The sequence below is a fragment of the Erinaceus europaeus genome, chromosome 3 (assembly GCF_950295315.1).
Source record: "Erinaceus europaeus chromosome 3, mEriEur2.1, whole genome shotgun sequence".
NCBI classification, from domain to species: domain Eukaryota; kingdom Metazoa; phylum Chordata; class Mammalia; order Eulipotyphla; family Erinaceidae; genus Erinaceus; species Erinaceus europaeus.
Window position 1 is genome coordinate 72,386,470 of NC_080164.1, and position 25,675 is coordinate 72,412,144.

Sequence of the window (25,675 nt, forward strand, 5' to 3'; positions counted from 1 at the left end):
TTAACCAAGAGAAGCTGAGTTTATTCCAGTGATTTAGGACTTGCCACCTGATGAGTCTCTGAAGACTCCCCTTCCCAGAGGAAGGTGGGTAAGCAACACCCCTCAGCTCAGGGCCTGCAGTCAGTCCAGGATGAGGAGAGTCCTGGTGGACAAAGGCTGTGGCTGCCTCTCCCTTTCTGCAGCCCGGCTGGTGGGAGAGGCACTGGGCCCCTGGTCCTGGCACGGGACATAGGGCACAAGAGGAGCAGGGAAGATGGGCCCCAGGCCCTGGAAAAGCTGAAACTCAGGCACAGGCAGCCTCAGCTGCCTTTCCACATGCATCAGGGCCCTCAGCCTTGCTTGCCAAGCTGTAGTAGTAGGTGCGCATACGCTGCTCCACAGTCTGGAAGTCTGGGCGGTCCTCCCACCTGGGAAGGGAGGCAGATCAAAGTTACTAGCCACACCCTAGGCACCCAATGTCAGGAAATCCATGAGGTTCAGGACAGGACGGGGTGGGGTGGCAGAAAGGAACGGGTCAAGCACAAGTCTCTGGGGATGCGTTACTGACAAGACAGGATGTTGGGGGAGCCATCAGTCAACTGGTGAAAGTTTAGGGCATTCAATTCATTTAGTCTCGAGTACAACGATCAATCATGAGGAGCTGGAACACTACCTTGAGAGTATACCTTGGAAAATACCTTGAGAGCCTAGGTATTTTTTGTGCACACGTGTGTCTGTCCCTCCGAAGCGAGCAGAAGAGTAGAGTATGAAGGGTTTGGTCAGTGGAGAGTTTGGGGTATTGATTGTACTGTGTGTGGAGTACCAAGTACTGTGATGGGGTGTTAGGTGCTGGCCTCTGGTTGTGGGGTGTTACTCCTGGATTAACACACATTGGGTTAGCACACATTGCAAAGGGATGAAGGCATCATTTATTACTTATTTACCACAAGCAGGATGTCCCTTTATTGGATTGCTGGGGTGTCTTGGTGTCTGTGTCACAGTCACTAACCAGTAAGATGGATGTTGAGGAAAGGTAACAGATGCTGAGATGGTCAGGGCAGGGTAGCAGCTTGTTTGGATACATGTTGTTTGGGATAGTGAGAAGCTTACAAATTGGCTCTAACCAGACAGAGGTGAAGAACTAGGTGGTAGTGCACCTGGTTAACAAACACATTACCATATACAAGGACCCAGGTTCAAGCCCCCAGACCCCACTTGAAGGGAGAAAGCATCACAAGTGATGAAACAATTACTGCAGGTGTTTCTCTGTCTTTCTCCCTTTTTTTTTTTTTTTTTTTTTTGCCTCCAGGGTTATCCTTGGGGGCTCGGAGCCTGCACTACATTACGAATCCACACTGATCCTGGAGGCTATTTTTTTTCCTTTTTTGTTGCCCTTGTTTGTTTGTTTTGGTTTTTTATCATTGTTGTTATTATTGTTGTTGTCACTGCTGTCGTTGCTTTTGGATAGGACAGAGAGAAATTGAGAGAGGAGGGGAAGATAGAGGGGGAGAGAAAGACAGATTCCTGCAGACCCACTTCACCACTTGCGAAGAGACCCCCCCCCCCCGCAGGTGGGGAGCCAGGGGCTTAAACTGGGATCCTTACGCCAGTCCTTGTGCTTGGTGCCGTGTGTGCTTAACCCGCTGCGCTACCACCCGACCCCTTTTCTCCCTTTCTGTCTTCCCTTCCCTCTCTCAATGTCTGTCTTATCATATAAAGAGAGAGAGGAGGGAAGAAAGAGATTGCTGGCAGGAGTGGTGGATTTGTGGTGTAGGCACTGAGCCCTAGCAACAGCAATATATATGAAATAAATATATATAAAATGTGTGGCTGGGTGGTGGCTCACTCCATAGAGCACAAGCATTACCATTCTCAAGGACCCAGGTTCAAGCTCCTAGTCCTCACCTACAGGGGAAAACTTCACAAGTGATGAAGCAGTGCTCTACAGGAATCTCTCCTTCTCTCTGTCTCTCCTTCTCTATTTCTCACCCTCTATTAAAAAGAAAACAAAGAAAAGAGGAAAATATGGCCACTAGGAATAGTGGTGTTGTGCAGGTACTGAGTTCCAGCAATAACCCTGGTGGCAAAATAAATAAATAAATAAATAAACAAACAAACAAATAAATATGTGTGTGTTTCAGTGTTGGCCTGTCTGGGCAAGTGAGGTGTTCACTATTGGCTCATGAGAGACTGAGGAATTAGATGCTGGAGTATGTGGTCATATTCTGAGCATCAGCATCATCTTTTGGCTAACAGAGTACTGACTTGTTTTGAGTTAGGATCAGTGTGTTGAGTGTTGGTTGGTGGGGAGTAGGAACTTTAGATTCTCAAGCACTGGGTGTCCACAGGGTGTTACTGTAAGGGTCAGTGTGTTGACGAGTTAGGAATAGGTCTGGGAAGGGAATAAGGACATTGAGCTCTGGAAAGGCTGTAGAGGGTAATTCACTGCACTGAGATTGTATAGGGTTGTGTTATGTTGGACTGACTGTGGATACCGAGGCTGCCCTGGATCCAGGCAGCTGGTCAGCTGGGGTCTTCCTGCCCACTCCCACTCACTTGTAGATCCAGCAGTCACTCATGAGCTTGTACATTTCAGGTGGACATTCCGGTGGGCACTCCATCCTCTTGCCTTGCTCGATGAATTCCCTGACCTCCTGCCCCTTCATCTTCTGCTCAAGCCAGAGCCAAACACACATGTGAGAAACCAGGGCCATCCTCCTCCCATCCCTTCCTCCCTGCCTCTGCCTGTGCCTGCCTTGTAGGGCTTCTGGCCATAGGAGAAGGCCTCCCACATGGTGATCCCGAAGCTCCAGACATCACTGCGGCTGGAGAACTTGCGGAAGTTGATGCACTCAGGGGCGTACCACTTGAGCGGCCATTTCCCCGCCGAGCGGGCCTGGAGAGGGAGAGATGCTACTGGGGAAGGACTGAGGGACCCTTCACCTGTAAAATCCCACCCAGTTGGTCACCACAGGGAGGGGGGCTCACAGTGTAGTAACTGTCATCAGCACCCAGTGCCTTGGAGAGGCCAAAGTCGCTGATCTTGGCGTAATGCCGGTTGACCAGGAGGACGTTGCGGGCTGCCAGGTCTCGATGCACAAAATTCTTCTCTTCCAGGTACTTCATTCCCATGGAAACCTGGTGCAACAGTTCTGCCACATTGCTGACGGGGATCTCCTCCCTGGGGTGGAGGGGAAGGTGGGGTCAACCAAGAGGGGACAGCTTGCATCTCCCACATCTCAGCACATTTGAGCATGTGCTATGTGCCAAGGATGCAGCTACAGATACAGGAGGGACAACTACAGGCCATTTGTCTTCATCCATTCTCTAGGCCTTAAATGTCACTTCTCTACTACGGTTCCTAAAGTTTAGACTTTTGCCTGTACCCTCTAAAAGCCTTCAGGGGACCTAATGACCAATTGAAAGGAAGAGAAAGCTAAGCTACTGACTTTATGTATAGAGAGGGAGAGAGACTGGTTCCTCCCTTCCCTTCTCTTCTCAAGGCCCCACATCCAACCATCAGCAAATTCTACTGGTTCTGCCTTCAGAATCTCCCTCATTCTCCCATTCCTCTCACTTCTGCTTCCCCTACACTGTTCTAACCCCTTCATCACTCACATCTACTCCCACTACATAGTCAAGTCCATCTCCTCTGCTCATGGACTCCCAGGACCCCAGTCTCATTCAGGGTAAAAAGTCTAAGTCTGGGAGTCAGACGGTAGCACAGAGGGTTAAGTGCATGTGGCGCAAAGCACAAGGACCAGCATAAGGATCCTGGTTCAAGCCTCTGGCTCCCCACCTGCAGGGGAGTCACTTCACAGGCAGTGAAGCAAGTCTGCAGGTGTCTCTCTCTCCCGCCTCTGTTTTCCCCTCCTCTCTCCATTTCTCTCTGTCCTGTCCAACAACAATGACATCAGTAACAACAACAATAATAACTACAACAATAAAACAAGGGCAACAAAAGGGAATAAATACATTTTTTTTAAAAAAGTCTAAGTCTTCCCCAAAGCCTGCACTGCCCTCCCCAGTCTGCTCCATCATCTACCCTCCACTCACTCCGATTCAATCAAAGGTCCTCCTTACTGTTCCTCCCCATGTCCAGTTGGTCGATTCCAAATTATATTCCTCCATGAGGATAATTTCTGGAACCATCCGTTCCACCCCGGTTCCATGGCTGCCAGTTCTTAGCAACATCGCCCCACCAGATATTTGTCGGGATGCGGCATCATCTAAGTTCATTTCCCACGTCTACGCTCGACCGGACCTGCCAATATACGCAGATATCTTCGCCCACCCTGTCCAACGCTTGACATCTCGTCACCCAATCTGGTCCCCTATGCCTACACTGAACTTCTCTGTTCCAGTCTCTTGGAAACAGAGTTGGCAGTCAGCTGAGGTAAAGAACAAACACCTCATCACAGACCCCTGCAAGTGTCAACCCGGCTTTGACCTAGTACGTTATGATTGGGCCCTCCTCAATCGCTATCGAACAGGCCATGGCCGGTGCGCCGCTATGTTCCATCGCTGGGGAGCCAGAGACGACCCGAACTGCCCCTGCGGCTACAGACAGACTATGACCCACATAGTCAACGACTGCCACCTCTCCAGATTCAAAGGAGGTCTCGAAACTTTACATCAGGCTCAACCTGACGCTGTTGACTGGCTACGGAAGAAGGGCAAATGCTAGAAGAAGAACTGTTCCTCCATCAGACCAGACATGGGCCACACCCTCCCTCTGGACCACACTTCCCCCAGATCCTTGTCATACAACTCATCTTCTTACCTCCCTCCCTGACTTTCTTGGCTGTCATCTTCCAGCACTTTATCACATTAAAATTTTATTTTAAGCCTCTTTTCCCTGACAAGAATACATGGCAGAGACTTGTTTATTCTGTGTTCTGGTAATGTTATCATTACCATTAATTAGTTATGATTAGTAATAATGATAGTGCTGGCAGTTCTTCATATCACAGAGAGACTGCCCACACCTGTTGAGGGGCTGACTGCAGAAGCAGAGCATTAATGAAAGGTGGAGTGGCCACAGGGTTAAAGATCATGTCTGTAGGGAGCTGCGTGATGGCACACTTGGTTGAGCACACATATTATAGTGTATAAGGATCCAGGTTCAAGCCCCTGGTTCCTGACTACACAGGAGAAGCTTCACAAGTGATAAAGCAGTGCTGCAGATTCCTCTCTCTCTCTCTATCTCTCACTTTCTCTTTCTATGTCTCTCTCTCCTTCTCCTTCTCTATTTCTGTCACTATCCAGAGAGAGAGAGATTGGGTCTGTTTGGTAAGATTTGGTGGAAGGAAGAAATACAAATGAAAATATAATTTCTTCAGCTCAAGAGTGTGTGAACATTTTAGTCAAGGGCAAATAGTAACCATTACCCTTTGCAAGTCACATGCTCTTTGCTGCTTGTTCTCCTCTAGTTTTTTCCTGTTATAGCCCTGATGCAAGACAGGGATGTGGCCGAGTAGGTAAAGCACAGATGAGGTTTGATCCCTGGCATTGAATATGATCAACTGATGCTCTGGTCTCTGTCTCTCTTATAAAAATAATAAATGAGTGTTTTTTAAAATATCAGTAAACAGTCTAATTTATAAAAATAAAATAAAAATAGCAACAAAATAAATAAATAAAAATGCACTATCATGCAATAGAGAAATAAGTCTTATAGTGAAGTTTGCTGGTCTTTTAGGTCAAAGGTAAGTGACCATCAGTTGTTCACATGGTAGTGGATTTCATTGCAGAATTAATACCTGCAAAGCTCCTGCTAAGTGCTGTTCTAAGCACTTTGCTAGTATTGATTGATTCATGGCTTCTAACAGAAGTCCCTTGATCTAAATACTGTTTTCACCACTGTGGTACAGTGAGGAAACCGAGGCACTGATAAATCATGAAAGTTGCTGGGGCACACAAGAGAGCTGAGGCTCAAACTAGAGGGCCAGTGCTGCCATTTGCACTGTTAACCACTGCACCCCGCTGGTGTGAACGAATGGCCGTCAGGGTGCACAACAGACTGTGCATGAGTGTACCCACAGATAAGTGTGCACAACATGTCTCTCAGCCCAGCCAAGCACTCACTTCTTCCCCAGCAGGAACTTGTGCAGGGGCCCGCCACCTGCCATCTCCATGACCAGCATGAGGGCCTCAGCCTGGCAGACCCCGATGAGCCGCACAATGTAGGGGTTGTCTAGCTGGTGCATGATCTGTGCCTCTCGCATCATCTCGTCCTTGTCTGCCTTTTCCGTGCTGTGCTTCAACACCTTGATGGCCACATCGATCTGCTTCCTGTCCCCAGGGATAATCCCCAGAGGGGGAGAAAGAAGCATGGTGAGCCCAAGAGGAGAGGAGAGATGCTGTGGCGTGATCACCATCAGGGCATCCCCTCATGCCGCAGCCCAGTCCCACATCTAAGCTGCTTGTCTCCTGAAAAGAACTGTGTTGAAGAGTAGTTGCATCCAATGACTGGTTGATGCAGTGGGGTGGGGGGTTGGGGTGAGGGGGCTGCTCTCCTGCTCCCCTCTGGGCAACTCAACCTCTTTCTGGTTCAGGGCCACTTCTCACTCCCAGAGCACCTTCTACCACTTGACTTCCTGTTCCCAGGGCAAACTGATGGTCCCATCCTGGGTCCAACGCCAAAGCAAGGTAAGGTCATACCCCTCCTGCAGCTCTCCACTGTCTCCCCACCACCACCACAAGCAAGAGCATCCTACTTGCGCATGCGGTAGACGCCCTGGCGCACTGAGCCAAAGTTGCCACAGCCAAGTTCAATATCAGCCATCAGGAGGTTCTCGCGTTTCAGGAACAGTTTCTTGTCCTTGAGCTCCTCGGGATCACTGTAGGGGCTCTCGTACACACTCGTGTCCATGGGCATTGGCCGTGGTTTGTCTGGGGACACTGGGCGTGCTGGGCACACACACAGGGAGGCCCTCCCAGGTCAGTGGAAGGAAGCAGGTTGGGAGGGCAAGGAGACCTCAATGCCCTCAAGGCACATGCCCCCCCCACCAAAAAAAAAAAAAACCAAAAAAGGTGTGTATTCACTTGCACAGCTGGTGTGTGCACTCCTAGCTTCAACTGTGGGTCTCTGTGAAGCCACTTCTAAGGAGACTCCCTAAGTATGTGGATCTGAAGCATGTGTGCAGCAGCAGGGGCATACACACTTGTCCCTGTGTGTTCTACTCTCATCGTGTCTCTGTGTGTACACTGCCATGTCCATGCCCTTCTGTGTCTGCATACACCACACAGCCATGTTTACAAGGGCTTTAAAGGTCAGCCTCTCTGTTCACACAACCACATACACACTCTGAGCACACAAGGGGGTTGGCCCTCAGCTACCCGCCAAACACATGAGCACCTGGAGCAGCCCTTTGGGACATGGACTCTGGAGCCAGCCTGCCTGGACTGAAGCCCAGCTCCAGCACTGCCAAGCTAAAAGGCCTTAGAAGGGCTTGTTCTCCCTTTCTTATTCATACAATGAGAAAAATTGCCATGACTACTTCACAGGGCACATCAGGAGTCAGCGAGTTCAGATCCACACTGAGGACTCAGGGAGGCAGCCTAGAGGTACAATACAGTGCTTGCAGCCTCGAATCCTGTGTTTAATTCCAGCACAGCATTTGCAAGAGAGGTGCTCTGGTTCCTCTCTTCCTCTCTCATCCTCTGTCTCTCACCTTCTCTCTCTCAGATAATAAATATATCTTTAAACATAAAACAGTGAGCTTAAAGTGTGGCAGGCACAGACTAGGTACCCAGGCACAGCCAGGTGCCCTCCCCACAAGTAAGCCCATGGGCAGGCACACAGTGTGCAGGTGTGATGCATGTGCAGTAGTTTGAATGTCCTCAGGTGTAGAATCTGCATACATCAAACTGAATCAGCCACGGCAGGCTGGGCCTGCACACTTGCCCCTGCCACCACGCAGGGCCCACACAGGGACCCTACTCCCAATCTGGCACCAGCACACACACAGTATCTCCTTCCCTTCTCACTCACCTGGCTCAGGGGTGTATCCATCTGAGTTGAGTGTGTCGATCCGTCTTTGGGCCTAAAGGTCACAGAGTCAGAAGGGCTCAAGCTGGGAGCACCCATCCCTTCTCATAACTCCCATATCCCCTGAGGACTAAGCACAGTTTGGAAGTGTCAAAGACCCCTCTGCTGTCCCACACCAGCCCCCTCTCCAGTCCACCTTCACCCACTCACCCTCTCCCATCCTCAGAGCACCAATTTTGCAATATGACTGACTCACGTGTGTGAATGTGGATGGATGGGTGGGGAGTGTGGGAGCAGCAGCCCCTGGAGGAGGAGAAGGGGCAGTGAGGGATGAGGGAAAGGGGTTTTCACTCAGCCCATTCTCTACCCCACTCACCTGAGCTGGCACTTGCACTGGCATTGGGGCAGGCCTCCCTCAGGCAGTAGATGAGCCCATCAGCTTTCAGTTTCAGGTACTCTACCAGCTAGGGGGCAAGGGAAGATTTCACAGTCTGAACACCACAGCCTCCCTCAAACAGGTGGGTGGGCGGCTTACCTGCCAGAGTGTGTCAAACTTGGTCCCCTCTGGAATGCAGTATTTCCCAGCCTTGTCCTGGCTGATGAGGTAGTGGTACACAGTTTTCCCATAGATCAGAGACAGTGCATATGTGCCCTGTTCCTTCCGGGGCCTCAGCCTGATGGGAGGAGATGGCACCGCTACAACCATCTGCATCCCCTGCGATGCTCTCCTAAAGGATCTACACACATACTATGACTCCACTCCCTACAACCCCAATCCAGACCTATTAGTAGTAGGTCAGCAGGGTGAAGAAAGGAGAAGAGAAGAGAATGGCAGAGTTCATAGTAAAGTAGATAGCACAATGGTTATGCAAACAGACTCTCATGCCTGAGGCTCTTAAGTCCCAGGCCCAGGCCCCCAAACCACCATAAGCCACAGCTGATCAGTGCTCTGGTAAAAGAAAAAACAAAGAAAGAAAAGAGGGGTGCTAGGTGATAGTGCAGCGGGTTAAGCACACATGGCGCAAGGCACAAGGACCAGCATAAAGATCCCAATTTGAGTCCCCAGCTTCCCATTTTCAGGGGAGTTGCTTCACAAGTGGTGAAGCAGGTCGAAAGAAAGAAGAGAGAGAGACAGAGACAGAGACACACACACACACACACACAGAGAGAGAAACGATAACCAGGGCTTGGGAGATAACACGCAATTTATACAATAGACTTTCATGTTTGCACCATCATGAATCAGAGGTGAACAGTGCTCCGGTTTAAAAAAAGAGGGTGCAGGGGGAGGGGGCCACAGCACACAGTGGTATATTCAGTAGAGCATATACATTACCACGCACAAGGACCCAAGTTCAAGCCCCTAATCCCCACCTATAGGGGTGGAGTCGAAGCTTAATGACCATTTGAGATGTGCTGCAGGTGTCTCTTTCTCTCTTCCCACCCTATCTCTCTCCCTCTCTATTCTTCTGTCTCTATCAGAAAAGAAAAGAGGGGGCAGGAAGAGGGGATACCTGCTAGGAATGGTGGTATTGTTCTGAAAATACAGAACCCAGCAATATTCTGGTGGCAAGAGGTGGTGGGTGGTGGGTGGTTGGTGCAGAAATACAAACACAGTATCCTAGGCTAGAGGGATTCATAGGCCTCCCATAGCAGGAACTCAGCTTTGTGTTAGCCAGCTCACTCACTCACAGTTAGACACCTGACCATCCAGAGAGGGAACACCAGACACCTGTGGCCTGATTCTTAGCAATCCTTGGCTGGATTTCCTCTGGGGATACTCTGTCATTCAGGTATCTACCTGGCCACCTCTGGCAGACACAAAGCCACCCACCGATGACTCACAAGTCTATGCAGAGACATTCAGTCATTTTCCTGGGGAGGGAGATATATGAAAACCAACAAAGGTATCAACCTCACGTCTACTTCACCTTTATACACATCAGAATGATTTATCTCATCCTCACAATAACAGAAGAGACCCTTGATTGCCTTCTACTGGAATTGTGCCCGGTAAGCAGCAAATCTTCCACATTTGAGTTGAGTGCTCAAAAATGTTAACTTTCTATAGTAGGAACCTGCCCATCTGCCCATTCTCTCTCTCTCTCTCTCTCCCCCTCTCTCTCCCTCTCTCTCCCTCTCTCTCCCTCTCTCTCCCTCTCTCTCCCTCTCTCTCTCTCTCTCTCTCTCACATACACACACACCAATTTGGAGTCAGATGCCTACACTTTCACTTCCCATGGTTAAAAACCCAGTCAAAACAGTTGTATCTTGAGTCATTGGTAAAAATATTATATTTCAATATTAAGTATAGATGTCTAAAGCAGGTGGAAAAGGTCCTGGGGGGGGGTGTCTTGGGCCCTGTGTTGACTAAAAGTCTAAGGAATTGCAGAGTTGGAGAAGAACTGACTGACAAAAGGCATAGAAACTAGCCATTTGGAGCCAGACAGATAACTCCCCAAACTAGGGTGCATGCCTTACCATGTGAATGACCCAGATCTGAACCCTGGCAACACATGGGAATACCATAGCATGAGGGGTAGCTCTGGAACTGTGGTATTTCTCTCTCTCCCATCTTTCTACCTGAAGGAAAAAATAGCCTGGAAGCAGTGAAATCTCAAACATAACAAACTAACTATTTTGGTTTCTTTAAAGTTTTTAAAATTTTTATTTAGTTATTTTCCCTTTTGTTGCCCTTGCTGTCTTTTTAATTGTTGTTGTAGTTATTATTGTTGTTGTTATTGATGTCATTGTTCTTAGATAGGACAGAGAGAAATGGAGAGAGGAGGGGAAGACAGAGAGGGGGAGAGAAAGAGAGACACCTGTAGACCTGCTTCACCGTCTGTGAAAGGGCTCCCCTGCATGTGGGGAGCCGGGGTCTCGAACCGAGATCTTTATGCCAGTCCTTGTGCTTTGCGCCACCTGCACTTAACCCCCTGCACTTAACCCCCTGCGCTACCACCCAACTCTCAGAAACTAGCTATTTTGATGGCCAATCTCAGCAATGTAAGTTCTTAGCCAGAGCTTGGGTCCTGTCTGTGGACATTCATTCTCTGAAGAAATATTTACTAAATGCGAACTACTGTTCTGAGGGCAGGAATCCAGTGGTGAACAAAATAGGTATGAAGTCACCTTGCAATCAGGCCTCAGGTCAAAGGTAAGAGTAATATCCCTAGATCACATGACAAAATCTCAGCAAGGGACCAAGAGGCATCTGTGAATGTCTCACCCATTCCCAGATTGCAACTGCCCAGAGAGCAACGCCATGAAGGCTAATGGGGTTCTCAGGCTAGCCCACAACAGCTGGAGTGTCTGCTGCTGGGATAAGAAACCAGGGTAAGTACCCTGGATTCATACTACCAGAGGAATAAAGAATAGGAAAGGTATCAAGAGAGGGGATGGGATACAGAGTTCTGGTGGTGCGAATTGTGTGGAATTGTACCCCTCTTATCCTATGGCCTTGTTTGTATTTCCATTTTATAAATTTTTAAAAAATTACATAGAAAGAAAGAAACCAGGGTAGGAGTGATAGGGAGCACCAAAGCGCAAAAAAGAGAACTTTACCACAAACTAAGAAACACAACATCCCACATGAGAGGGAAAAAAAGCAAGTCCATAACTAGATCAGTTGTCTGGCCTGGAGATTATGGTCTCTAGTTACTAGTTCTCCTCTTTGAGAGGTGAAAAATACCTCTTAAGGTCAAAATCTTAAGATTGTTTGTTTGTTTGTTTTAACTGACAATGAAAACTCAACACCCAGTACTCAAGTACTCAGCAACAAATACACAGAGTGTATATTTATAAAGTCACAATATGAAAATAGCTTTTCCCATCAACAGAAGAACTCTATTTACACATTTTCTGGATGAAGACTTGATCATGTGGTCAAGTAAAACATTAGCAAACATTACACAAGAAAAATCTTGAAAGTGATTGAGCACTGGACCCTCTTTCATTTTTCCTAGGAACCATATAACTACCCCACCAGCTGGCTGGAGAAGCCACATGAAGAATCAAGCACCACAGCCTGCCAATGTCCAGACATGAGAGTGAAGACTCCCAAACCATCCATCTCAGTTTGCCCTCCAGCTGACAGCAGCCAGGTGAGTAAATTCCAAAGGAATCAGCAAAAGAACCACCCAGCTAACCTAAGCTCAAATAGCCAATCCATTGAACTAAGGTGAGATAAATGACATACTTGAAACTGTGACATTTTAGGTGGTTTGTTATACAGCAAAAGCTAATTGATACTCTCTGTTTGGAAAGACATATCAGTTCACAAAAAAAAAAAAAAAGCAAGCATTTTATTCCTAGATAATAGCCACAAAGGTGATGTGGTTAACATGGATGTTTGAATGTCACAAGCTCTACTTGATTTTCAAAAACCTCACAGGTGGTGACAGAGTCTTGTTCTTGCAGTTCAACACTGAGCTTCAACTGGAGATCTAGGCAAAGAAAACAACCTGCATCTCCACTTTAAAAATAAAAAGGATCTGATAATTGTGACAAAAATAAGAGATCCCACTTCTTAACCTAATTGCTCTAAATTCTTCATATATTCGTGGTTTGTTTTTCAGAAGAGGAAACTGCGGCATAAGGAGACTATATCTCTTGCCTAAACTGTACAACTGACTAGGGATAAAGCTAGGATTCAAATCCATTGCTGCCTCTGTAGTTGCATTCTGCTTAGGTGTGAGACCTGGCTGTGCCACAGATTATCTGTGCAACCTTGAGCAAGATGCTTACCTTCTATGCCTCAGTTTCTTCTCACATAAAATGAGAAAGATTCATAATCTAAAAAGAATTCCAAGGAGGAGGATCAACAATTATCTCATACAGCCATATGCAAAACCTTTGGAGTAAATAGCCTGGGGGACAGAGCACATAAAAGGAGAGGGCTAAAAGGGCTAAAAGAGTTTAGCATAAGGGCTCTGTGATCCTGAAAGAGACTAAGAAACACTTAACAATATGCCCTTGAAAGTCCTTTCTGGGATCAAGTTTCTTCCCAAGTTCAATCAGTCAGATGTTGAAATCATGCAGAAACAAAACAAGCTTTTGCAGCAAACAGTATTATATATAATTCCTTCAATTCTTCACCAGCTCTGAATTGTGGTCAGTGGTATTATGGCTTTGGTCTTACTTCCAAGCTTAAGTGGCATATGTCTTCCTCTCATGTTCTGCACCCTTGTCTTGCATTGGTCCTAGTCTGAACCCATCCAGGCATGCCTATCTGCCAGGAACATTCTCCCCCTAGGCCTCACATGGGGTTCTATGCCTGTGGCTTTGATCTTTTGCCCCAGACTATCCATATGTTGAGTAAGCAGTTATTGATCACAAGAACTACAAGTAGAATCTGCAATGTTTGCTGTCAGCAGCATACCTTGCCTAGCTTTTCCAGAACTATAGCTGTCTTTGGTCTCAGACACTTCTCCAGTATGAGTCACTGTGACAATTACTTCTGAATGACGGTGCTAGTCTCAGTCTTCACGCTGTCCCCATACTCTTGCTCCCTCAACTTCAACTTTCCATGACCAGTGTAGTCCTATCTACCTCTGACATTTGAGGCCACTTTGGCATATAGCTTCTCCAGTCAGCCCTGATTTTCAGGATCCCACTTATTTCAACATATGGGTTAACTCTAAGACTGTCATAAACTGTGTTAATGCAAAAAACCAAAAAAACCCTATCATCCAAAAGACAGTTGGAGGGAGTTGCTTCTTGCATCCAGCCAAAACCACCTTTCTGCCCTCACTTCCTCTCTAGCACTCTAGCCCTCATTCACTCAGCACCAAGCCCACTGGCCTCCTTTTGAACATGACCAAAACCTGCCTGCTGACTGTATTTGCCATCCCCCACAGACAGCAACACCTTTCTGCACAGCTCACTTCTCATCTTCAGTTCTTTATTCAAAAGCCACCTGGTCTTAGAAAGAACCCCCTTCCCACCTACCACACAGAACTTGCTACATTTTACTGATTCATCTGTTTCATCTAGTTGTGTCATTACCATGTCCTTTTTGTTTGAGATATCGCCAAGCATACAGTACTTCTTCAGTAAATATTTGTTAAGGAAAGGAAATCAAGGCAGGCAGGTTTAACCACTCGATCAAGGTCAACATCTGGTAAGAAAAAGTTGAACTGCAGACCAGACAACACAATTCTTGAGTCCTCCAAACGGCTACTCCCTTCCCATGTAACAGTCCCTTTGTACACAAAGAAACTCACAACCCAGTGGCAACTATGAGCATAAGCATAGCCTCATATACCCTGCCTCAAGCCCCAGCCTGACAACCCCAAGGCCCCAGGTCCCAAGTCCCACATACAGAAACTTGCCGTCGGTCTGAGAGCCTGAGTAGAGTTTGCGCTCGGCCTCTTCACGTGTCAGGCTGCTATGGTACCAGGGCATCCTCTCGTGGGCAGTCGTGGCAATGAGTTTCTCCACCTGAGGGGCCTGGCTGATGATGGCCTGCTCCAGGGCGTCGCCCTAGGGAAGCAAGGGTCAGTCCAGGAAACTTGCCAATGTCACCAAGTGCGTGGCTGCAGGGCCACTCTGTCCTCTCTCAGACCCTCACAGTGGCCTGGGCTCACACTCAGGTGATGGAGTGCAGCCACTCCCACTCCCCCTTAGTGGGTCTCCGAGGTGGCACCCCGCTGCACCCCAGCCTCGTTCCAGCCAGCGCCCAGATGCAACTCCTATGTGAGGACCAGGCAATGGAAGTTGTGCCCCATGGTGTAGTGCCCACCTGCCCCGTGGACCATTCCACTAAAGGGCGCCTCCATCAACAGAATGCCTGCCTCCCCCTCCCAGTTTCCTTCACCTAGCCGGGACCCTAACCCTCCAGCTCCCAAACCTCCCAGCCCACTCTCACCTCCAGCTTCCATGTCTGGCGCACGTAGTCGCGCACCATGGCGTCCCGCAGGCAGTCGAAGACCCCGGGCTGCGGCTCGAGCCCCGATGGCCGGTTACATGGCTTGCGCAGGTTGCAGGGCAGCCCGTCGGGGTCCCGGGAGTAGAACTCGCAGAGCTCGGCCGGGCCGCAGTGCGCCTTGCCGCCCGCGATGGCGTAGGTGCCGTTGAGTTGACGCTCGATGGGGAAGTGGTGGAAGCGCACGTCGTGCACCAGCGAGAGCACGTAGCCGCCCAGCGAGCGCAGGCACTGGCGAAGCAGGAAGAGCCCGTCGGCCATGCCCGCTAGCTTCAGGTGCTCCTCTGCCTCTGCGCGCGAGATGCTGCCATAGAAGAAGGGCAGGTGCGCCGCGGGGTCCGGCATCGCTGCCTCTACTCCGGCTCTTGCTAGACCCTGCGGATCAGAACAGGATTAAGTGCTTTCACGGCCCTTTTTTTTTTTTTTAATTATTCCCTTTTGTTGCCCTTGTTGTTTTATTGTTGTAGTTATTATTGATGTCATTGTTGTTGGATAGGACAGAGAGAAATGGAGGGGGGGGAGACAGAGAGGGGGAGAAAAAGATAGACACCTGCAGACCTGTTCCACTGCTTGTGAAGCGACTCCCCTGCAGGTTAATCCTACGTGGCGCAAAGCACAAAGACTGGAGTAAGGATCCCAGTTCCTGCACCCGGCTCCCCACCTGCAGGGGAGTCGCTTAACAGGCAGTGAAGCAGGTCTGCAGGTGTCTCTCTTTCTCTCCCTCTCTCTGTCTTCGCTTCCTCTCTCCATTTCTCTCTGTCCTATCCAACAACAACGACATCATCAACAACAATAATAACTACAACAACAATAATAAAACAACAAGGGTAACAAGAGGGAAAATAAATAAAGTAAAAATAATGTTGTTGAATGGACAGGTGAGTAGACTATAGATTCAATTCCTCTTGTTATGGTGGTAGTTCCATGAAGTCACTGCAAACATTGAGTTAGTAAGCACTAAGTTACTGCTAGTAAAGAAAATTCAAGTTTAGTTTCCTTCAAGTCTCTGGTCACAACATTTTCATCAATTGATTAGTATATAACCTTGTTTTATATGTATTTGTGGTTTTTGTAGGTTTTTTTTTTCTTTTATGCCTCCAGTTGCTGGGGCTTGGTGCTGGCACTACAAATCCACTCTTCCTGGCAGCCATTTTTTCCTCCCCTCTCACCCCATCATTTTATTTGGTAAGATAGAGAGAAATTGAGGAGGGTGGGGAGACAGGGATAGAAAAAGACAGACATCTCAGACCTGCTTCACCACTTGTGAAACATTCTCGCTGAAGGTGGGGAGAGTGTTCCCAAACTCGGGTCTGTGCACTTATATTATGCGCTCTTAACTGGGTATGCCACCACCTGTCGGCATACAGGTGCAGCCTGAGTAGCCAGAGGCACATTTACGCAGGCATGGAGGTGGGGTAGGCTGGCCCCTGAATCCCAGGCAGGGCCATGAGCCATGACTGGCCCCTATGTATTTGTGTTTAAAGACACCTTATTTAATATATGTTGTTGATTCATTAATATTGAACTCTTGGCCAATACCACTATAAGCTTATCAAAAATGTTTTATTTCCATAAGGTACACCACAATCTTCTTATGTAGAAGAATACAAGCAGGGAGTCGGGCAGTAGCGCAGCAAGTTAAGCACACGTGGCACAAAGCGCAAGGACCAGCGTAAGGATCCCGGTTCGAGCCCCCATTTCCCCACCTGCAGGGGAGTCGCTTCAAGGCAGTGAAGCAGGTCTGCAGGTGTCTGTCTTTCTCCTCCCCCCCTCCCCCGTCTTCCTTTCCTCTCTCCATTTCTCTCTGTCCTATCCAACAGTGATGACATCAATCATTACAACAAGGGCAACAAAAGGGAATGAGTAAATAAAAATTATTAAAAAAAAAATACAAGCAGCACTTTAGCATAGCACCTGGGGGTGCCCCAAGCCCTGTCCTCTGAGTGGAGACATCCAGTCTACACATGCTGCCACACAATCTAATCCAGATCTCTCTCCTGAGGTCGGCTTGTGCTAGCATCACCTCCTTTGATCCTCTGATTACCACTGGCTGTTTCTACTAATACAGCCTGAGATTCAGATCTAACTCACATGGTGCTTGTGGTTGGCTGAATGCCACAATCTGTTTTCCACACAAGCTCAGTTCCAGGATCTACTAGCTGCTTCTAGGCAACGTTTCCCCAAGGTCTCCTTTGCTCATTAACTTACTGTGGCTCCCTTTTGCCTGCCTCATAGAATCTAACTCCTCAGCCTCTGCTCCAGCTGTGCTATTAGCCTTCCTTAAATTCACACAGGTTTCGGTCCACCCAGTGTCCTCCACTGGGAGCATCCTCCCCAGTCCTCTCCAGCTCCCTGAACCCAGCCAGTCATGCCCAGACTTGCAACTACTCCCTGTAAAGTGTCAGGACACAGGCCAGAGGCAGTGGGGAAGGCTGGTGGGGGAGAGGCTGGTCTCTGGGGCAGGAAGTTGTGGCAGGAAACTGTCGGCAACACAGTTTGAGGAGCTCTGCTCCGCCTGGCCACAGGTGCAGCCTGGGTAGCCAGAGGCACATTCATGCAGGCATGGGGGTTGGGGAGAAGCTGGCCCTTGAATACCATGCAGGGCCATGAGCCATGACTGACCATCTCAAGCCAAAGACCACAGTGTCAGGGCAGAGGGGGATGGGTAAGGAAGGTTCCCAGTGCATGCTCACCATTAGCCCTGCTTTCCTGTCTCACGGCCAGTAATGACAGCAGTGACATCAACTTCAGAGCTGAGCCAGCCCTGGAGGAACCCCAGCTGGGCTCCTAGAGAAACCCCAACTGGGACTGGCAGAACAGGCATTTCTGTCCTCAGCTGTACCACTGTAGCGCCCTGGCCCCCTCAGACTCCCCTGAATGACCCCATTCAGCCTTCCCTTTAACTTATGGCCTCCTTGTAATTTCAGAAGGCTTAATTCAACATTCTCAGAGCTTGAAGTTCCACCACAGGACACCATGGAATGCCAGCCTCATTTTCACAGCCCTGAAACCTTTTATTCTGGAGTATCTGCCTGACATCCACCATTCAAACTCCCCTTTGGGAGTTAAATGACTTCTGTTCCCCAGGGGCCTGGTACCCTAAACATACTTCAAAGAGGGTGGGTGGGGGGAAGAGGTCCAATGATCTTTTAAAAGCTATGAAAGATATTAGCTATGAATAATATATTAGCCTCTGAAAGGTTCTAAGAATACCTCTTGCAAGCAGTCTTTTTTTTTAAACTTTCTTTTTTTAATTTTTTTTTTATCTTTATTTATTTGCTGGATAGAGAAAGTCAGAAATTGAGAGGGAAGGGGGTGATAGAGAAGGACAGAAACAGAGAGACACCTGCAGCACTGCTTTACCACTTGTAAAGCTTTCCCCCTGCAGGTGGGGGCCAGGGGCTCGAACCTGGGTCCTTGTGCACCACCACCTGGCCCCGCAAGCAGTCTTTTAAGCTTCTGTTTAATCCCCACATCTGTACAGCAGAGTCTAGGAGACCCACTGTGCCACAGAGCATACTCTGAGCATCAAAAGTCTCCACTCAGTGCTCATGGAGAGAGCTCGAGGGAGACTGAAGCAGTCAGGTCTGATAGGGAATGAACTGACCATTGTACCTGGTGTGAGGGGTGAGAGTGGAACCAGGCCTAGGGAATCTCCACCCCACCCTAAACAAGACATGCCATCCAAGGCACTGCTGGAAAAACTCTGGCCTGTCCACACTTTTTCTTATGGATGCTGAGTCCTCTGCCCAAGACCCCAAGACACCCCCAAGACACCCAAGACACCAAGTCACATTTTCTGCACCTTTGTCTATAGGTCATGGTAGACTGCTCTGTGCCACTAACAGATAATTCAGGCATTCACTAGCCAACAAAATGCCACACTGACTCAGTGACAAGTTAGAATTTCATTATGGAGCTCAGCAAACTTAGCACCAAAAAAGCAAATGACCCCATTCAAAAATGGGCAGAGGATATGAACAAAACATTCACCTCAGAGGAGATCCAAAAGGCTAACAAACATATGAAAAACTGCTCTAGGTCACTGATTGTCAGAGAAATGCAAATTAAGACAACATTGAGATACCACCTCATTCCTATAAGAATGGCATACATCAAAAAGGACAGCAGCAACAAATGCTGGAGAGGCTGTGGGGACAGAGGAACCCTTTTGCATTGCTGGTGGGAATGTAAATTGGTACAGCAGTCGTGAAAACTCTCACAAGGCTAAACATGGACCTTCCATATGATCCAGTAATTCCTCTCCTGGGATTATACCCCAAGGACTCCATAACACCCAACCAAAAAGAGGTGTGTACTCCTATGTTCATAGCAGCACAATTCATAATAGCTAAAACCTGGAAGCAACCCAGGTGCCCAACAACAGATGAGTGGCTGAGAAAGCTGTGGTATATATAAACAATGGAATACTATGCAGCTATCAAGAACAATGAACCCACCTTCTCTGACCCATCTTGGACAGAGCTAGAAGGAATTATGTTAAGTGAGCTAAGTCAGAAAGATAAAGATGAGTATGGGATGATCCCACTCATCAACGGAAGTTGAGAAAAAAGATCTGAAAGGGAAACTAAAAGCAGGATCTGGCTAAATTGAAAGTAGGGCACCAAAGTAAAAACCCTGTGGTGAGGGGTAGACATGCAGCTTCCTGGGCCTTTGGGGGGTGGGGGTGGGTGGGTGGGATGGGATATAGTCTTTTGGTGGTGGGAATGGTGTTTATGTATACTCCTAGTAAAGTGTAGTCATATAAATCACTAGTTAATTAATATGAGGGGGGAAATTAATTGTATGTCTCGAAGTTTTTAAAACACAGACTGAGTCTTTTTAATATATAGGCTGTGTATTTGATATGAGGACTCTCTCAAAAGCCTAGACCAAGTAGATCAGAAGCAACCAATGGCACAGCTACATACATATACTGGGTACTATACAGCAAACTCTAACAAAAGGACTTTTCAAAGTTAACCCAATTACCAAATAATGTGATGATAACATTAACTATCCATTGTCTTTTTGAACCCTAAGACAGCAGGAACCTCACATCTCCACTATAGAGCCTATATTTCCCACAGTCCTGGAACCTTAGGATAGGGCCCACTTTCCCGCATGCCTATCCCAATCCATATCAAATAATATTGCATCTGCCGATCACAACCTAATCAACGCAACGATTGCCACCTCAACATGTTTCAGCTCAGACTGTGTCCAGAGACTTCACATGTGGAATGACAACCCTTCAGCTTCATCACTCGGTTGAGACCTTTCCTTTCATAGTATTCTCTAATTCCATCCCAGGTGGTTCACTTTCTAACAAAGTCCCAAAACCTAGATATAGACCAGGTTCTGTGACAGAGAGCATATGTTCACACGTATCCATAAACTAGTGCAAAATATATACCTGAAAGCAGAAGTACACTAGAGTTTGCAGTGAGCACCCCCCCCCCAACACTTCCTCTCCACTATTCCAACCTTTGGGTCCATGACTGCTCAACAATTTGTTTGGCTTTGTATGTTAACTCTCTTTTCAGCCACCAGGTTCCAGAGGCCATCAGGATGCTGGCCAGGCTTCCCTGGACTGAAGACCCCACCAATATGTCCTGGAGCTCCACTTCCCCAGAGACCCACCCTACTAGGGAAAGAGAGAGGCAGACTGGAAGTATGGACCAACCAGTCAATGTCCCTGTTCAGCGGGGAAGCAATTACAGAAGCCAGACCTTCCACCTTCTGCAACTCACAACGACCCTGGGTCCATGCTCCCAGACGGATAGAGAATGGGAAAGCTATCAGGGGAGGGGATGGAATATGGAGATTGGGTGGTGGGAATTGTGTGGAGTTGTACCCCTCCTACCCTATGGTTTTGTTAATTTATCCTTTCTTAAATAAAAAATAAATTAAAAAAAAGAATTGCATTATGGGTAGTGATTATTTCCTCTATAGTTTTCCCAAAACCAAAGCATCCGATTTGAATCTCAACTATGTAGTCATGGTATGGTCCTGGATGGTAAGTTAGACTTGGTATATTCTATCTTGAAAATGAGGCCAGCAGAGGTTTGGGGGCATGTGAGGAGATTGCAGGAATCCCCTGTGGCTAGGCCATCATGTCTTCATGATATCATGTTTATCTCTTCTGGAAACCCCCCAAGATTTCTACCTCACTCAGAACTATGTCCCAAGCCACTGCATAGTCTGCCTCATCAGCTCTGTGCCCCACCAACCACATGGGCTGATATTATTAATTCAGTTCATTTACCAGATCAGGCCAGCCATAGAGCTTTGCATTGTCTTTCTTCCTTTAAAATTTATTTATTTATTTATTTATTTATTTATTTATTTATTTATTTATTTATATGTTTATTGTCAGAGCACAGCTCAGCTCTGTTTTGCCATGGTGTGGGGAATTGAACCTGGGCCTTGGGAGCCTCAGGCATAAGAGTCTCTTTTACACAACCATTATGCTGTCTCCCCTGCCCACAAGGTCTTTCCTTCTGCCTGGACATTCATCCCACAAGTCTCCTTTGCTTCAAGTAGGTCTCTACCTGTCATCTCATCACCCGGAAAGCCTGGCTTGACTCCCATTCCCTTTCTCTCTCCACCCCAGCCCAGTTTTTTTGCTCTTTGTCACTTAAAATGTGATATATTGACTTATTGACATAATACCATTGCCTTCTGCTAAAATACCAGCACTGTGAGAGTAGAGACTCTATACCAGCTAGTCATGTAGCAGATGCCCAGTAAATGTTTTATATGTGTACAGGTCACTGATTCTTAGACCTAAAAAGGTTTTCACCCACCATGGTGGATGGTAGAAACACCTCGGTCCTTGGAAGCTGGCAGCCTGGCTGTCTTAGGAAAGGGAAGTGTATGCCTCCTCTACTCAGAGGTAGGAGAGAACAACGAGAAGTGGCTTTGCACAGGAAGTTCTTCTGCTCAGAACGGAACACATACTCTTCTGACCACAAGCTTCAGGTCCCCTCAGCAGTCTGTTCTCCTGAAAGTGTTCCATGATTCCCACTCCACCCTCCACAGGCTATCAGGTACCCCTCTGTTCACCCAAGGGCTTGGTCTCTTTACTTCTCTGAGTCAAGCCCCTGCTTCCTTCTAGTACAATATACTGCTTAATGGTGTTTCAGTCAATAGTGTGCCTATCAGATGATGGGCCCAATAAGCTACACCACTGGGCCTACTGTGTGGTAGGCTGCACCACCCATGTCTTCATGGTTACACTCTGTGGTGCTCACACAATGACAAAGTCACCTAAGATGCATTTCTCAAAATACATCTCATCATTAAGCCATGCAACTGTAAATATCTGTTACATGGAGGCCAGAAGACAGTTCACCCAGTAGAGTGCACACTTTACCAAGCAAGAAGACCTTAGTTCAAGTCCCCGGCCACCACATGAGAGCACTTGTATGGGGGAAACATCATAAGCAATGGAACAGTGCTGTAATATCCCTCTAGCTCTCTGTTTATCAACCTAAGGAAAAAAAAGAGAGAGAGAGTCTGATAGGAATGGTAGAATCACACAAAGTCCCAGTAAAGCCTGGCAGCAAGAAATAACACCAATAATAAAATCTGTCAACTGAATAACACAAAAGTAATGGTCCTGTGCTGGTACTAGACCACAACTCTTAGGGCATAACAATTCAGTCTAATTCTCAGCAAGGCTTATTCAGTGAGGACTGTGCTCCCCATCCCTCAGCTAAAGAAGCTGAGGCTGGGAGCTGGGCAGTGGTGCACCCAGCTCATCACATATAAGGACCCCGGTTTGAGCTCCACTCCCCACCTGCAGGGGGAATGTTTCACAAGCAGTGAAACAGGTCTACAGATGTCTCACTATCTCTCTTCCACTACCCCTCTCAGTTTCTCTCTGTTCTATCAAAATAAAATATAGAAAGAAAAAGAAGAAGGAGTAGGAGGAGGAGAGATGGCCTCCAGGAGCAGTGGATTCATAGTACCAAGCCCCAACACTAACCCTGGTGGCAATAAAAATAAATAAATAAAGTTAAAAATAAAAAGCTGAGACTCGGGGAGAATATTGAGGTATTTAGAACCAAGCAGTCTGCAAACGGCTATCGAGATTTAAACCCTGGTCTTTCTGACTCAACAGCCAGGAAGCACTGATCACTCTAGTGAGTGCTCATTAGGAGAACAGAATCCAGGGTACTGAGTTAGGTCCCCAGACCCCCATGTCCCCCCCCCAAATCCCCAGAACAGCCTACAAGACACTGCACTTTGAGCTGCCTTTGCTCTTGAGAGCCTAGAGTGCCCAGAGAGGATGGGATCGGGGCCATTTGGCAGTCAGTACACTGTCCATCTGCTGATGGACTAAACAACTAACTCCAATGCTCTGCTACCTGGGCTCTAAGAGCTGTGTGACCCTAGCAAAGGGTTTTTTTCTCTGGTGTCAGGCTCTGTAAGTGTGAAGAGGATATGAGAAAAGGTTCAAGGGATGAAGAAAAGGACACAAGCTTGGGAGGATGGTGGCTGAGATGTGCGAACAGCATGGTGCCATCCCAGGCAGGACCACAGATCCAGCAGCCTTGGCCCCACACCTAGTTGCCACTCACACACCCTGAGTCATGACCAGAAATGCCTCTGGACATTAGTAAATGTCCCAGGAGTGGGATAAGGGGAGCTGGGGTAAAGAGGGGGAGTGCCTTAGCCCTCTGCTTTGGAGTGTAGCAGGGAGTGGTTAGAGAGAGAGGTCTGGCTGCTACAGCCCCAGCAAGGCCTCCTTAGCTATGAGGGCCAGAGCCTGGGGCTGCTGGAAGCCATTAGTGGGAATCTGAATTACCATGTGATGATAAGATAGCACCTACCATATGCCTGGCACTCTAGCTGCATCTGCCTACCTAATCCTCACCAGATGGTTAGTGGATTTGCAGATCTGGAGCTGCCTAGCCATGCCACTGCTAGGGTCATGTGGGCAAGGCTGGACAGCAGGCAAGAGAAGGAAAAAGCACGTCTCACTGCTAAGAAAGCCTTTGCAGATGACACAAATGGGGTTTTCCAACCCAGGAGTCCCTGGCCCTGTACCAGCAAGGTTTTCCTAAGGACTTTTTGTGTGTCCTCCTGCCCTACATTTACCTTAATAAGATTGATGAAACTCGGGAGTCGGGCTGTAGCGCAGTGGGTTAAGCGCAGGTGGCGCAAAGCACAAGGACCGGCATAAGGATCCCGGTTCGAACCCCGGCTCCCCACCTGCAGGGGAGTCCCTTCACAGACGGTGAAGCAGGTCTGCAGGTGTCTATCTTTCTCTCCTCCTCTCTGTCTTCCCCTTCTCTCTCCATTTCTCTCTGTCCTATCCAACAACAACAACAATAATAACTACAACAATAAAACAACAAGGGCAACAAAAGGGAATAAATAAATAAATAAAATAAATATAAAAAAAAAAGATTGATGAAACTCATCTGAGTTGCTCACCACACAAACCCCTGTTTCTTCCTGCCAAGACCTTTTCCCGCCTTGAGACACCTTTCTCTCACTCACCAGTTAGTTAGCAGTCAAGCACCTACTAGGTGTCAATCTTTGTATCTATGTTTAACATTTAAAGTGAGGCTCAAAGGGGCCAGACAACTTGTCAAGGACACACAGCTATTGAACAGGATGTAAGCCAGTTGCCCCTTCACTCAGGTGCCCCTCAGACCTGAGCTCTCCTATATGAGTCTTTCCTGGGACCCTAGTGAGTCGAGAAACTCATCAGCATTTTATTGTTCAAATTCACAGTCCTCTTGGGCCACCCTCATATTCAGGGACCTGGTAGTCAGAGCACATATTTACTTTCTCTGGCATTTTCTCTACTTTCCAGAGCCAAGAAGTCTGTCTTGATGGGACCCAACAGAAGGCAAAGGGCTACACAAAAATCTCTGTGTCCCCAGGACACTCAGCTGACCCTCCTGAAGGGGGAATTGTTTGCCTCAGCAAGCCCATACTCTTCTCTGCTTCCTTCTCCCACTGAACAGCAGGCACCCTCCAGTCCCACAGTCCTCCTGTTCTCCCCAGTGACCTTCCAACTTCACCCTCCCCCAACTGTCCCAGGCCACACCTGGAAATGCCCATCAGGAGCCACTCCATCCAGGCTGACTTACCTGTACAGGTGGGTGTCAAGGCAAACTGGGTACCTGCAAGGTCTCTGGGTCTCAATACAATAAGTGAGTTCTGTGCAAAGAATTAGGACCCAGGAAACTAGCTTGGGTATGTCGGCAGCCCAGGTTCCCAGTGTGAGCCCTGCCTGCTAAGCACCCCTCTCGCACCCAGGATTTCTCACTGGGGCATAAGGGGTGGTGGTTATTCACCTCCACCAGCTGCCCTGGTGTCCCTGTGGCTGCAGGAAAGGAACAGAAAGCCAGAGGGTGGCTGCTTACCTGGACACAGCAGCGGTAGCACAGAGGCCCAGGCTGGCTGGGAGTGGGGCCGGAAGGCTTGGCGTGCTCTTCGTAGTAGGTTTCTCTGAAACTCAACTTGTTTCCTTGATGCGAAGACAGGAAAGGGGGCTGTGTTTGAAGTTTACGTCAAAGTCACAAAGTTGCTGTGTTCAAGGAAAATCACAGGCCACATGTTCCATGGAGGGCAGAGGGCATTTCCGGGGCAAACAGAGCCTGCCCAGGCAGCCTGTAAACTGAGGCTGGCTGCAGGCAGGGGCTATGCAAGAGTGACAATTCCAATCGCTTCTACCATACCTGGGGTAGGGAGATGAGGGAAGCTCTTCATACTGAGGTGGGGAGCAGTGATAGTGGGAGGGGGTTCCCCAGGTC

At 48.1% G+C, this 25,675-nt stretch overlaps 2 protein-coding genes across 3 annotated transcripts in view; both read right to left on the reverse strand.

Moving 5' to 3' along the window:
• On the reverse strand, window positions 1–25,415 carry LOC103124953 (tyrosine-protein kinase ZAP-70). Of its 2 annotated transcripts, none has more exons than XM_007535716.3 (13): window positions 25,286–25,415; window positions 14,841–15,272; window positions 14,295–14,455; window positions 8,508–8,646; window positions 8,349–8,436; window positions 8,229–8,275; window positions 7,976–8,027; window positions 6,699–6,891; window positions 6,067–6,273; window positions 2,968–3,160; window positions 2,735–2,875; window positions 2,536–2,648; window positions 1–407 (listed from the first exon to the last, which is right to left on the reverse strand). In XM_007535716.3, the coding sequence occupies exons 2-13, from the start codon at window positions 15,240–15,242 to the stop codon at window positions 284–286; spliced, it is 1,860 nt and encodes a 619-aa protein (XP_007535778.1). In that variant the 5' UTR covers window positions 15,243–15,272; window positions 25,286–25,415; the 3' UTR covers window positions 1–283. The 2 variants fall into 2 exon arrangements, with proteins under 2 accessions (XP_007535778.1, XP_060043490.1); XM_060187507.1 differs by lacking the exon at window positions 25,286–25,415 and adding an exon at window positions 25,010–25,129.
• C3H2orf92 (chromosome 3 C2orf92 homolog) overlaps window positions 25,416–25,675 on the reverse strand; it is a 34,947-nt gene continuing 34,687 nt past the window's right edge. Inside the window, exon 8 of the mRNA XM_060187508.1 lies at window positions 25,416–25,600. Coding sequence (XP_060043491.1) covers window positions 25,456–25,600 — 145 coding nt within the window. The 3' untranslated portion in view covers window positions 25,416–25,455. The remainder of the gene's footprint in view (window positions 25,601–25,675) is intronic.